This window comes from Mytilus trossulus, chromosome 7 (assembly GCF_036588685.1).
Source record: "Mytilus trossulus isolate FHL-02 chromosome 7, PNRI_Mtr1.1.1.hap1, whole genome shotgun sequence".
NCBI lineage: Eukaryota > Metazoa > Mollusca > Bivalvia > Mytilida > Mytilidae > Mytilus > Mytilus trossulus.
Window position 1 is genome coordinate 71,239,108 of NC_086379.1, and position 15,431 is coordinate 71,254,538.

The 15,431-nt window shown below is 31.6% G+C and overlaps 1 protein-coding gene across 4 annotated transcripts in view; it reads left to right on the plus strand.

The window, feature by feature from the left end:
- Positions 1 to 15,431, plus strand: part of LOC134725721 (cadherin-23-like) — a 104,549-nt gene that overhangs the window by 61,527 nt on the left and 27,591 nt on the right. For 3 of the 4 annotated variants that reach the window (XR_010108587.1, XM_063589755.1, XM_063589756.1), the window contains exons 6-15: positions 768 to 898; positions 7,129 to 7,206; positions 8,279 to 8,451; positions 9,476 to 9,541; positions 10,011 to 10,100; positions 11,397 to 11,483; positions 12,472 to 12,603; positions 13,693 to 13,818; positions 14,644 to 14,722; positions 15,206 to 15,324. Coding sequence is in view for 3 of the 4 variants with exons in the window: in XM_063589755.1 (XP_063445825.1) it covers positions 823 to 898; positions 7,129 to 7,206; positions 8,279 to 8,451; positions 9,476 to 9,541; positions 10,011 to 10,100; positions 11,397 to 11,483; positions 12,472 to 12,603; positions 13,693 to 13,818; positions 14,644 to 14,722; positions 15,206 to 15,324 (1,026 nt within the window). In the remaining variant the exon portion in view is untranslated. Of the gene's footprint in view, positions 1 to 767; positions 899 to 2,559; positions 2,699 to 7,128; positions 7,207 to 8,278; positions 8,452 to 9,475; positions 9,542 to 10,010; positions 10,101 to 11,396; positions 11,484 to 12,471; positions 12,604 to 13,692; positions 13,819 to 14,643; positions 14,723 to 15,205; positions 15,325 to 15,431 lie in introns of those variants that run through there. The other variant, XM_063589757.1, reaches the window with a different exon arrangement.

Sequence of the window (15,431 nt, forward strand, 5' to 3'; positions counted from 1 at the left end):
TGGTCTTATTTGTTAATCATAAATCAAAAATGTCGCGTGCTCGGCATAAAGAAAATAAGTTGACCAAATCGGGATGAGTTGAAACAACATTCATAATGATTTAGAAGTCAAATAACATTAACATGTACAACTATACTTCACCAGATAAGCATTTCGACAGTTAAGCTCTCTTCAGTTATGCTCGAGGGATAAAAATGGATTAATACATTGAATCATTATCTTCTTTTGATGTTTCTGATTTAAAGAAAAAACTTCTTGGTTTCTGGTTTCTATTTTCAAGTTTCTTCGGAAGTAACATACTTTCTTTCAGGAACCAACATTTTTTTCGCTTCTCTAATTTGTTTTTGGTCAAACCTTTATTATGATATTTGATTTATTATAATTATACATGTATATTTCTGCGTTATTATTGTATGCACCAGCTGTTTCTATATAATAGTCGCAGAACTGCATCAATTTGTCGTATGTAAAACAATAACATGCTCGGGGGATCATACTATACTATCTATCAAACAACCAAATCTATCACACCCAATTTTATTTTTCATTTATGTTTGATAATATGTTGATTCATGATATTTCTTAAATAAAAAAAAGAGAGAATTCGTTAAACCTATGCCACATGGACATCCATATATAGGGATGCTATAGTTAAAAGTCATACTTTAGCCGGGAATTTTTTTGTGGATTTATGCGAAGAAAACAATACACACGCATTTTTTGCATATAATTTTATCTTTATTATAGATTGATTGTTACTATTTCAGTTAAACATGGATTAAATAATATAAAGTGAAGAAAATTTCCAAACGAACAACGACAATGAAATATTACAGTGCTATATTACAGGACCTGTCTATTACAGTGTTTATATTCCTGTGCTCACTGCTACAACTAGGTATGTATATATTATAATAAAATCTGCATGGCTGCTTACACATGTTTACATAGTTTAAAAATATGCATGCAATACGTAATGTCATATTTTAAGTATTATTGCAATATTATAGTTATGAATATAAACTTCGATGCGATTCTAACCAGCTCTTAACCATTTTCACAAATCCACTTTCAAACATAGTTATCATGTTTTTTTTTCCCCACAAATTATATTTGTTCTCATAAGCCAAAAAATCTATGATATTAACTTTTGAAAGTCAGCCATTTACACCATCTATTTACCCTCTTTGAAGTTGGTGTAAGCATCTAATGTTTTTATGTAATATGATGCTGTTCCAGTGCTCAAAGTGGTTACTAACTTAAAATTAGCAGAGAAGCAACAGTATGTTGCATTGGTTATCATCAGGAGATCGAGGTCTTTGTGTTAAAATCTCTGGTATTATCAATGCTAAATAAGGCTCATCTGGTGGTCTGACAGTACACATTTAGTTCTACAGAACGTTGAATTAGTAAATTACTAGGTCTGTCATGAAATAATGACTCAACTTATGGCTTGAGACGTAAACTGCAATCTTTTGGTAGAAATGAGAAACTATCCATTAAATGGTCATAATGTACTAAAACATTGTTAAATAATATTTACTGATCAAATTACATCTGAAAGTAACCAATTTAATTAAATATCAGTACATAACAGTGGAACTAATGGACATATTTTACGCATCATTTTGACCATTTTTGTGTAATTCTAGTATAGCGTTGGGATGAATAAGTCTTAATAGAAACATATTATTTTCAACGTAAAACTTGTACTGTGTGAAATATGATAAGTATTTCTGTAGCCAGTATTGACCAGATATTTAGCTAAGTAGAAAATGAAATACGATACATCATTCCGCTTACCAATTTGTCAAGACACTTTGCATTACAGTAGATTTGTCCATTTCGCAGCGACGATCAACTTTATTAGATTAAGTCACACGATCAGATTGTTGCTTAATATTTCATTTTCCTTTGAAGTTAAGGACGGGTTCATTTCCGCGCCAAAAAAGCAGATGGCGATGTTACAAATATAACAAAACCTTGTTGCTATTCTTTGTAGACTAGTTTCTGTTTTAGTCAGGGAAAGATTACTCATAAAAAGGGGACTCGAGATCTGCAGTGGAAGAATATTGGATTACTCAATAGTTAATATTAGAACATTTTTCATACATCGTTACATATTTACAACTCGAAGCCCATTTGAAAATGAGATTAAGTCCTCTCAGCGCTAATTTTGGGTTTAATGCAAAGTATATGTAATTTGGATCTATTTTGGATTTTGATTACATCATAGTTTTATATTCATTTAGAACTTGTGGTATTGAAAATAAAATATCGAAAAAAAAGACTTATATTATAAGCCCTAAGATATATATGTCTCTGGTAATGATGGCATTACAATATCATACTTCCAAGAAACGTCCTAAATCAGAGCTCGCGATTCCTGCTATTTATGCTTTAGATTTATAGGCTATTACATAAAAATAAATCAACAAATCTGGTAATGCAAATTTCCTACTTTGATTCAACTTTGCACATAATGATTATCATAATATTCGTTTCTCTCCCCGTCGCCTGTCTATTCCAACCACTGTGTTTGTGCAAGAAATTGTATATTTTAAACATCTTTGGAAAATAGGAGAGCGAAGAGTTTTATAAAAGATAAGGCAATCGATTGATCGTGCTTGCTTAATGTCCAGTGGCAGATATTTCATTTTCTAGATGTGAAAAAATTTATTAACAATCGATACCATGTGTAAGTACTGCAAAGACATTTTGGTTATGCAAAGATGATCAAAGATATTTTAACCAGGGTGAAAAAGAGGTGTACTAGTATAAAGGATATGAAATTTTGAATACCACTGGAAAAAGGGTACCAGAAATGAGTATGTCAAACTTTGGAACACTCAACAGTGGCAGATCTATCAAGATTTTTTTATATTAAGTGGGGGCCTCAGAGGGGGCCATATCCAGAAATCAACACCACTTTGCTTATTTGAATATTATACTTAAGAAATTGGATATGGGACATTAAAGTGATAGGGAATTTTGAAAAAATGTCTATTTTAATTTAAGTGATAGACAGGTTGCCGGGGCAGAAAATAAACATACACAACAATATACACTATTTAAACGAAACATAAATTCATAATGACTGTTGTTGCAAAAATAAAAGTTCCTGAGCTATTCTGAAAATTGAATTGAGAGGCTTTTAACATTGCAGTGTAAAACACAGGCTAAAATGGCTGAAACGTCAAATTTGCAAATTCATGTTGAAAATTGGCTTACAAGGTCATTAGAAAAACAGGTTGCTGGGGTGAAATTTGGAACTTGAATGTCCATAGAATAAGTAAGTTCAAACCTTGTATGTGTAGACGTTAAACTTTAGGTTCCAAATTAAAGTTCATGGTTTTGATTTTGACCACCTGACAACTTTATGAAAATATCAAAGTGATGGTAAGTAAGGACTCTGTGAAGGGCAACTTAAAATATCAGGGTTTTAAAGATTTTAATGATTATGAAGATGAATAAGCAAAAGCACTACTAATTTTTGGCCATGCCCACTCTGGTCATGCTTCAGTGATTCCCTATATTATCACCCAAATTTTTTCCAGAAAAGGAGGGGGCCCCCTGCCCAAAAATCTTCCTCTGCTCAATAATAAAATTAAATTAGATAAAATTACAGAGTCCTTAGAGAGTTGTACTACAGGGGCTTGTTTAGTGGGTCAGATAAGGTTTTACTGTCAATGGCAATCACTATCCTAGGTTTTTTATATAGGATAGCGATTGCTATTGACAGTCTGACCCTCTAAACAAGCCCCTGTGCCTACACACTTAACCAGAAAGGGATGTATGTATACTTATCCTGCACATAAAAAAGGAAAAGGAAGTACATTTGTAATCCACTTTAAATAAGTTTGACTGTCATTTTTCTATAACATATTCAAACCTTGGGTTTAACAAAATGAAAATGAGATGCAGGTATGGCATCATGTTAAAAATATAAAGTAAAATAAAATTATTATTAGATACAGTATGGATCTTTTTATAAGAAAAGCGTGTTATAATGTTTCACTGCAATTTACCTTGTGTTCATGTATATAAGTGTTGTTCAAAATGCATAGTATATTACAATGGCTAAAAATGATATACATGTTTGAATATACCAACACATACATGACATATGTCCAGGGTCCAACTGTATGTTATATATTGTTGATGTTTGTCTTGTTTATTGTCATATTGTGTATGTTTTGTACAGTATGTATTATGTGTTATATGCATGTAGGCGTTTCGCAAGGTAAGGGGACATAACTCACATTTTTGCACAATGAGTCAAACTGCTGTGTTAATTTTGTTTTTCAGTTATTTAGACTTATTAGTAGCAAGTTATGATAGAACAGTTATTTTCCTTTGATTCAATATAAATATCATGAAATATGTACTTCCAAAAGTTTGTAGCTAAACCCAAGAAAAAGAAACCTAGGTGACCTTCAAATATCGAAAGTCTTTATAACCTCAATTCATAAGTTTTATGGTACATTTTCATTTAATTTAACCTCCAATAAGTTTGTATTATTATTTAAGGACTGATAAATAAATGATTTTTTTTGTAAAAAGTTCTTCAAGCATGTCTCAAAGGCATTGGGTATTACAATTTCGATCCCAAAAAAGTTAATCAATTGAAAATTTTTAAAAATTCAAAATATGATCTTGTGCATATTTTAAGGCTGTGGAACTAGATAACTTAAATCTTGTTAAGATTACTATGCAATCCCTAATGTTTTGTTTTATTTTAACCTGATATTTGAGACCCTTTAGAAAGCTGTTTATTTATTTATAGACTAAATTATTTAGGATTTATCTACATTTTCCTTCATAGATATTGCATTGGACAAATTTTCCATTTTTACATAGTTTTTTTGCAAGAGTTTGACACTTAAATGGCAGTTTTTGTTGAAACTATAAATTTTTAAATAAGTTGAATTTAGTTTTTGTTTTTAATGAGAAATTATGTTGTCACAAATACCCATATATATTCATAATGTAGTTCCATATTCAGTTTATATACCCTTCATATCAACTACATCTGCAGATATTTGTCCCAGAGTACTAATTATTTTTTGAATGCCAGACTGTGGTAGGATGTTGCCAAATTGAGAAATAAATGTTGAAAGAATAAAAGACAAAAAAGGTCAAGGCAAATAATAGATGAAATGACAAAATTAAACAAAGCAAAATGCAAAAAAAAAAAGACATTCAACATTATTCTGAGACAATGTTTTCAAAGATCTACAAATGAAGTTGATAAGAATTTCTCTGTGTTGTGTATTAATGTGATATTTTTTGGTTGAAATGAGAATTCCATGAAGAATTGTGAAACATTGGACAATCAATGGTACTCTGGTATTAGTTAATTCACTGCAGTCTTCAGGGAATTGTACCAATTTATACAACATAATTGTTTTGGAGTGCAAAGAACATATCATGTTCAAATTATCAGCTTTATCAATCTGATTTCCTGTAATTGGAAAGAAATGGAAAATGAAAGAGAAGAAATGAAGTTGATGTAACAGTTAATAGTATATCGCTTTGAGAATAAAATAATTCTGTTGTAAATTTAAGTCAGCGTAGAAGATGTATTGTAGAAGAAACAAGGACTAAATCATGTTGAAATAAAGGACATTTATTATCCAAAGAATCTTCAAAGTTGAGAATAAAGTTGCACAATCAATAACCTAAGCCATAAAAGTCAAGTGCAAATGGTTATGTAATTTAGCAGAAATCTTTTTTAACAGTAAAAATCAAATGACAAGTAAAACAGCAGGAAGAATAAAACAAAATCAGCCTCTAAAAGTCTTGAGTGATTGATTTGTACAGACTCACTGTGTGACAGGGTTAAGTTTGTGATAGTAGCCATATTTAAGACCCACCTTACTTAAAGGTGACTCATTGAATAAATTGACTATCCCTAAAACTTGTAACAGAGTATTAAAATATTATGAGGATCACTTCACTTAAAATCTAACAACTAAAACTTACTGATCTGCAGTTATACTGAAATGTTCATGACTTTTCACATTTTTTTTAAAAAGAGTTGCAGGACAATCACTGTATGAATATGATACTAATAAGACTGTACCCACAGACTGAGACTTAACATCAAACTATTTCATCATTCTGTGACGGTGACTGTCTAACCTGTAAATGTTAGGAGCATTCTCTATACAGATATATCTTCCCACACTTAATTATCAGTATTGACCATCAAAATCGTGTCTACGATTTACAAATTAGCCACTATTTTACATTCTGACTTAGTTCTGCTAGGTTTATCATTGTGACAGGTTTTTGTCTGTTAGCTCAAGATTGATACAAATAAATCATTGATTGGGTAATAATCTGTTTGGCAGTCTGTATAGTATTGACCCCTGACAGATCCGTTTGTAAATCTTAGGAGTATCAGAGTGGTGAAATCACTTCCATCAAATTGACTGTATTTGTCAGAATGTTAAGTCTATTACATACAAATTAGATCATTCTTGACCCATGTGCTAATCTATAATGAAGTGTTTCACAATAGACAGATATTGACCAGGCTGGCTGATCATTTAATGGTTCAACCAATTCATAGTCCAGAGATATTTATACATTCTATAATATGATTTGTTTGTATAGACTGCTCTTTATTTCACAACTAGACTGTCACTGTCACAGAATAATTAAACACTGGACACTGTGCGGGCAATTTATTCTGACTTAACAGTTTGAATTCCTCTGAGAGAGCTTTATATATATTTATACACTGGCAAATGGAAAAGGAAGAATTTGGCATTAGGCTACACACATATGAAAATACAAGGACAAGTGCTTTTATTGCTGTCTTTCATCTGAAAATTTAAAACAGGGACAATTAAAATATCTATCAAATCGCAGATAACTCTAAAATTTTCACATGACTAGACCCTATAGAAATATTGTTAAATATGTTACATAGCAATCATTTATATTCATTTATTTTAAGATTTCATAAAAATTTGAATTGTCAGCAGTTTCGAAAAAGAAAATGTTGTACTTGATAATCAAGATCATCACAGTATCATCATAACAGTGAAAGTCATATCAATTATTACTGAAGCATTCATATTTCACATTTATTATTTTATTCATTAATTTCATTGACAGTTGTGACCAATGATGCTCCAAAACAGTTAGAATTCTCAGCTACGAACACGATTATCATTCCTGAAAACACTGCTTTAAGTAAGTATAACACACATTTGACATTTCTGAATTTACATATGAACAAATTTTGACAGGTTTCATATATGTATAAAGATTTCTTGGACAACGCTGTGAATTATTTACAAGGATTTTGTTATTTCCACCTACGTTAACAGGTTTCAGTTTAACAATCATGTGCAAATGTTGCGTAATGGTATCAGTCATTGTTCGTAGACAACAGTCATAAAAAATAATGGTGATAAAACTCTGCAGCGATGCAGTGGTTGATTTTATAGTGATAAAACCAATAACCATATTAAAAAAGAATTAGTTTTACACAGTTCAATATTTTTTAATTGGAAAATGATTTTATTGTAATTGCACCATTATTATAATAAAACAATTAGAATTTATTCCTCTGTGTTATTTTTATGTGACTTTTACTATGCTTTTTAAGTATGGCAATATCTATGAAGATTGCAATTTAAGATAGATTTTAAGAAAATATTGTTTTCCAGGTGTCCAAAATTCTGCAATTTGACATTGTGTTAATAAAAGCAAGTTTTAATCTCTTCCTGCATGTAGTGAATGTTTTCATCTAGTCATTTTATGAAATCGTCATTCTTATAAGCATATAATGTTGTATCCACTGTATATACTGGGTAATGGTAGAAACTGTACATCTTGAGAGACAGCAGTGATATTGTTTGCTTTTTTCAAAACTACCTCTACCCTTTTTGATTGGGAAAACATGCATCAATTTCATCAAATTGTAAAATTTAAAATAAACCATGAATTTGACTGAAACTTCAATTTACAGACCCATTTTCAAGAGTCAAACCCTGCTTAACAATAAGACCCCATTTTGTCTGTGATGAAACATAAATAGACCCTCAAATGTGCATATATAGTCATTTTAGGCCAGACAATTGTTAAAATGAGTGTTTTTCAGTTTGAATTCATGCACAATTACTACTTAGACTGCACTATTTGGGAAAAAAGTTGTCTTTTTGGGAATAACTTTTAGCCATTTTTTTTTCAAATTGGGATTTAAGGCAAACAATATCACTGGACAGCTGACAAACATTAATAATGCTAACTATCTTTCCAGATTCCACTATAGGTACCATTAAAGCCAGAGATTTAGATGGACCTATGCCTATAATATTTTCTATACAAGATGAGAAAACAAGACAGCTAGTACGATTAGGAACAACCACGGGTGACAGCACTCTAACAAGAAAAGTTGATATCATATTAATAGCACCGCTGGACAGAGATAGGGTCAGTTCAAAAATATACCTGATTTGATTGGTTCATTGTTGATTGAATATATATAAATATAAGGAGATGTGGTATGATTGCCAAGGAAACAACTCTCCCAAAGAGAACAAATGACACAGTTATTAACAACTACAGGTCACTGATTGCCTTCAACAATTATGAGCAAAGCCCATACCGCATAGTCAGCTATAAAAGGCCCCTAAATGACAGATGTAAAACATTTTAAACCAGAAAACTAACAGCCTAATTTATGTACAAAATAATGGTAAAAAATAAATATGTAACACAGCAACAAACGACAACCACTGAATGAAAAGCTACTGACTTGGAACAGACACAGTTTTTTAATATAACAATACAGTCAAAATACTTTTAGGAAAGTCTGTACATTCCCTGAAGAACAGCACAAGTGTTGTTAGTAGTTTACATCCAATCTACCAATAAAATAATTGTTCACATTAATATACTGTAAACCAACTTATTTTCACGACTTTCGAAATTAATGCGAATATAAATCGTCCCGAATGTGTCAATCTTTGATCTTTCCTTAATAAACTTCACCAAGTAAATCAGATAATCGTGAAATTAAATAGCCTCGAAGTGGTCAAGAAAGGGTAAAATGCGAAATAAATTACACGTGATAATAAGTTGGTTTACAGTAGATTGTCAGAGCTTTAGTACAATTCATGTATTGCATGTTTATAAAAAGACAATGATACAGCGACTTTATAAATGCTCAGCTAATCAACTATACTTTTTGTATATTGATCCGAATTTATACATTTTGACTATTCTTTAGAATTTATACAATAAACTTGAGAATGGAAATGGGTAATATGTCAAAGAGACAAGAACCCGACCAAAGAGCAGGTAACAGCTAGCCAAAGGCCACCAATGAGTCTTCAACACAGCGAGTAAACCCCATACTTTTTAAATTTCCAGAACCCATGAAGTATAATATTATTGTATCCTTTTCGTGTTTTTTTTTTCATGTATATAAGAATTATTTTTGTTTATTATTCAGGACCCTTCAGACAGAAAGCTATATTTTATCATGGCAGATGGAGATGATACTATAGAACATAATCAGGTATAATAATTATTACTGGTCAGACTTAACAAGTTGTCATGTATGATATAATGAAGTTCAATTGTTTCAATAATAGTTTCTGCTACTGTTGTACTCAACACTATTTATGAAATTTTTTAAAACTTTGAAATTTAATATGGGATCAGGGAGTAACACCCTTTTTTTCTGTGGTTCCATTTATCTACTTTTTTTAACATTTTAATTGTTATTTAGCTTTTAATTCTATTTTTTTTCACAATGTACCTAAAACTTTTATTGAATTTCTGACTGAATGTTTGTAATTATTTTAATAACCACATCAGTTCAATATTTTTAAGTGGAATATACTATATTTATAATAGTACTTTTAACTAACTTTCTTTGTTTTTCAGCTAATTATTACCATATCACTATATATAACTAACTTTCTTTGTTTTTCAGCTAATTATTACCATATCACTATATTTAACTAACTTTCTTTGTTTTTCAGCTAATTATTACCATATCACTATATATTACTGACGTCAATGACGAACATCCAGAATTTCATACCAGACGATATAAAGAATCAGTTTTAGAGGTAAACTTTGTTAGTGGCTCTGATTAACTATAATTACTTGTACTGAAGGGATGTGATCCTGTCACAGCCTTTTAAGCACAACATAGGAACAAACCAGGGGCGGATCCAGCCATTTGATAAAGGGGGGGGGGGGGTTCCAACTATATGCTCCCATTCAAATGCATTGATCGTCAAAAAAGGGGGGTTCCAACCCCGGAACTCCCCCCTGGATCCACCAATGCAAACTATAAAAATAAGTTTGAAATAAATCGTGTCCTACTTTTGCCCTGAAATTCATGACTCCTTAATTTTATTTAAGGAAGCAAAGGGACATTCATTTGAGTTTTGATAAATTTTATCACTTAAATCTATATGGAGCATATTCTTTTAGCAAACATACAAATGATGTCCAAAGTACAAGAAAGTTTTATATATCAGGATAAATTATATAAAGGAAGTGACCAATATTTGTAATTGAACATGATATTTGCATCACAATGTAGAACTGTCTAATAAGATAAGTCTGGGAACTTAATTCACTCATTAATAAAAAGATATTTTAGTCTCACCAGATAATTGAATTTGTGAGGAGACTGCTAATCCATTTCATTTTTATTTCAAACTATAGATGTCATGTGGCATGTTTTATATAATGCAGTTCTATTATAAGGAAAATTAGATTAGAGGACTAATTTACCAGCATGTCAAGGGAAATGATTCCATAAGTTGAAGAAAAAAGAAAAGGCATCTGATTTTGATCAGGTGTTTGTCTCAATATCTTCATTAATGAGAGAAAACAAATTACTGCTTAGCAAGCTATAAAAGGTTCGACATGATGAATGTAAAACAATGCCAACCAGAAAACGGATGAATTATGTTTGAAAGAAACAAAAATCAAATATGACATTCATCAACAAGTATAGCACTGAACAATGTTAACTGCAGGCCTGTACCCTTATTATTTTGTTGTCAATATAATGGAATTTGATGTGATTGTCATACAAGTGAGAGGTTTATCTAGCTTTTAAACCAGGTTTAATCCACTATTTTCTACATATGAAAATGTCTGCACCAAGTTAAGAATACAACAGTTGTTATCCATTCCTTTGATGTCTTTGAGCAAATGATTTTGCTGTTTGATTAGGGACTTTCCATTTTGAATTTTCCTTGGATTTCAGTATTTTTGTAATTATACTTTTTATATGCTTCTGACTGTGTCATAAACTTTAGGGTTCTAAACTATAATAGCTATGTGAAATATGTGTTTGCAAACCATGAACATGATGTATCAAATTAAAAATTGTTTTATTTTTCCAGAATGCTGCTATAGGGACAACAGTAGGTCGAGTTTCAGCTATAGATGAAGATAACGGACTGGGAGGAAAAGTCACTTATTCAATGCAGGTATTTGTCTCATTCTGTTTCATTGGACTGTGAACTTATTTAAGTGTAAAAAGATTTAGAGTCATACTGTCAACGTATATTTGTTCCACCTAACAGAAGTTCCAGTGGAAACTTTGTTATACACAATGTCATAATACCTGTACCTGATGGAAAAAAAAAATTCTATACTATTTATTCCGTTAGGAACATCTACTGTAATATTTATACCTGTGGAAATAATATTCCAGAATTTTTTTTCCATTTGGAACTTATTTTATGAAGGAACTTCTATTCCGTGACAATACTTATTTACTTGTTATTAGAGATTGATTCATATGTGTATCTCAGAGATTGACAAAATTTATTTTCTTTCTTTATCAATGATTTTTTCTTTAAATGGAAATGTTTCATTTAGATTGACCTATTCAATTGATGAAAATACGTCAAACTTTTTCTCCTTTTCATTCAGCATTTAGGATGAAAAATATTACAAGTTCTCTGTAAACATTTAAAAACATGATTCAGAAACCAGGCAACGTCACTGCATGTAATAATAAAATCAATAAATATTATCAATGATTTCCCCTTTCCTCACAAGCTCCGCTTTCATGTAAAGCAACATGTCATTCTTCATTGTCATGCATAAACCATTACATTTTGTCATAAAAAATAATGTTTTTATATTTTTAAATCAACTATCTCAGAAGAAGAAATAGATATTTTGATTAGATTAAAACATTATATTAATGCCCAAAAGGTACAAAATATATATCTACAGTGAGACCTGTATACAAAGGTCATTTTTTAGGAACAGAGGTAACCAATTTTGAAAGAGATGTGACCTTTGAATTGAGGTTCTAAATGATTAGATATTTCAACAGGTAGACAAAAAGGTGACATGACAAAACAGGTTTTTGCATTCTAGAGGTGACCTTTACAAAAGGTTTGACTGTATATATATTGATTGCTATCAGATTCATTTTATACAAGTTATAAACTTATTTTTCAGCCAGCAGCACAAACAGCAGACGACACCTATAAAAATGCATTCCGAATCGACCCAAACACAGGTGATGTCATCATCAACAATCTACTAGATTATGAACGACACAACTTTTATGAATTTGTGATCAGTGCTCAGGTAATTCACATGAATAATCCAAAAAATAATATTGTGATGTAAGTTACCCTTTGGTGATGATATTGTAAATAAATCAGATGTAAAACATTGGTGCTTTTGTATTTGTTTTAGAAATTTGTATTTTTCAGTAACTTTTCAGACTTATCTGCTGCAGTTTATTCAGTACTCATGTACAGGCACTTCACTTGTAGCCAGTTCAGTACTGTTACTTATGAATCTTGTTTATTCACATCTCAATATGGGGCTCCTGGATAGGACACACTCATGTCACATCTCAATATGGGGCTCCAGTAGGACACCCTCATGTCACATCTCAATATGGGGCTCCAGTAGGACACCCTCATGTCACATCTCAATATGGGGCTCCTGGATAGGACACACTCATGTCACATCTCAATATGGGTCTCCAGTAGGACACCCTCATGTCACATCTCAATATGGGGCTCCTGGATAGGACACACTCATGTCACATCTCAATATGGGGCTCCAGAAGGACACCCTCATGTCACATCTCAATATGGGGCTCCAGTAGGACACCCTCATGTCACATCTCAATATGGGGCTCAAGTAGGACACCCTTATGTCACATCTCAATATGGGGCTCCAGAAGGACACCCTCATGTCACATCTCAATATGGGGCTCCAGTAGGACACACTCATGTCACATCTCAATATGGGGCTCCAGAAGGACACCCTCATGTCACATCTCAATATGGGGCTCCAGTAAGACACCCTCATGTCACATCTCAATATGGGGCTCCAGTAGGACCCCCTCATGTCATGTTTGATCACATCTCAATATGGGGCTCCAGTAGGACACCCTCATGTCACAAGGGTACATTTAGAAATATTCAGGTCACTGGATCACTTTATGCAAATTTAAGCAAATCACTTTTGAACATATTCAAAAGTCAAAGGTCCTTTTAGATGAGACTTCAGTTTACAACTGGTCACTCAAAAAAAACCACAAGCTCTAAGGGTGAGATTTGACCTTGTTGGGGCCACTTATATATTGTGTTAATGCTTAGGACAAAAATCTAAATAACTATATATTCTTATCTTATCTTAGCAATTATTTTATCATTTTAGGACGGAATGGGACTTAAGAGTACAGCTGATGCAGATTTTGTTGTCACAGTAACAGATATACAGGATACACCTCCTGCTTTCTTTAATTTACCATACAGTGTATCAGTAAAAGAAAATATTTCTCTGGTGAGTTATTTTTGTTTGTGTAAATGTCTAATATCATGATAACTTTCAAGGTAATGTAACACAAACACTTTTGGGAATGATGAGGATGATAATAATATTGCAACTTTACTAATGTGGTCTCATATTAGTGGCGGATCCAGAGAGGGGTTCAACCCCAAACCCCCCCTTTTTTAGACGCTCAATGCATGTTAGTGGGAACATATGATTGGAACCTTTATCCTGGGTTGGGAACCCATCTTTTGAAAATGGCTGGAGCCAACCCTTTATGTAATGGAAAAAATCTACATTCAAGTAAACAGAAATAATAAATTTATATAAAAAATCATATTGTCAGTAAAGTAAAAAAATAATTATCAGTATCAACCCACTGAGGTATAGATTGATGATGGATAAAATTGCTAAATTGGCATTTTTGCTGACATTTGTGAGTAAATTAGATAAGTCTATTGTCGTCACTTGGTAACAGATGTTTAATTGTGATATATACTTTGTTTGTATTACTTTATATGTCCTTGGTAAATACAATCATCATTAAATTGGTTTTTATTGATTACCTTATGTTTTAATGATTTTCCCACTAACAATTATTTTAAGCATGTTGGAAAATAGAGGTCATTATGAAAAAAATAATCCTCGGATCAATTTTATAAGAAGAAAAAACTTATACTCAAGCATTTAAATTTTATGTTTTTTAAAACAAATAAGTTTGTATCAAATAAGCCTAGTTCTAACTGAAGATACTATTTTGTGAATCATTTTACAACTATATAATATATAATAAGATATCTTAAACAAATAAATATTTATTTTTTTCTTTTTAAAAAGGGTGAAAAAGTTTTACAAGTGACTGCTTTAGATGGAGATAGAGGAGTTCCTAATAACATAACATATACATTTACACAGGGTAAGTTTTAAATGAAAGGATAATAAAATTATAAGCTTAAGTGTACACAGGGTCAGTTTGATAAACTTTTGGAGAAGATGTTACTAAATTGTAAAACTTGTGTCTGATCCATTTGTCATTTCAAACAATAAACTGTGTTAAACTATGGTAATTAAGCTTGAAAACATCATTATCAATATGATTCATAAAATTGAGAATGGAAATGGGGAATGTGTCAAAGAGACAAGAACCTGATAGAACAGCAAAAAACAGTCAAAACCAACAGTTCTTCTTCAATACAGCATGAAAATTCAAACCCTGAGGCTGCTTCAGCTGGCCCCTAAACAAAAATGTGTACAAGTTCATTGATAATGGGAGTGAACAACAAATGGAAGTTTTTAACAACCTTGACTGGTTATACAGTATGGGAGTCATATACTAAATTCCAAAATATATAAATGAACCTAAATTGAAATCATATACTACTGGTTTATTACATTCCAGGTGATTTTGCAAACTTTTCCTTGAATGCAAATAGTGGTTGGATTACAATTAAAAGTGCTTTGGACAGAGATGATGATGCTGTCACACAGAAGGGAGGGGTATATGCTATGTATGTTCAGGTAAGTTTTGCTACCAATTATATTGATGGATATGGAATTGAATGAAATGCTGTAAAAACAAAGTCATTTTGGTGCGGAAAACCATGTCAGTTGCACTCTGGTCTATA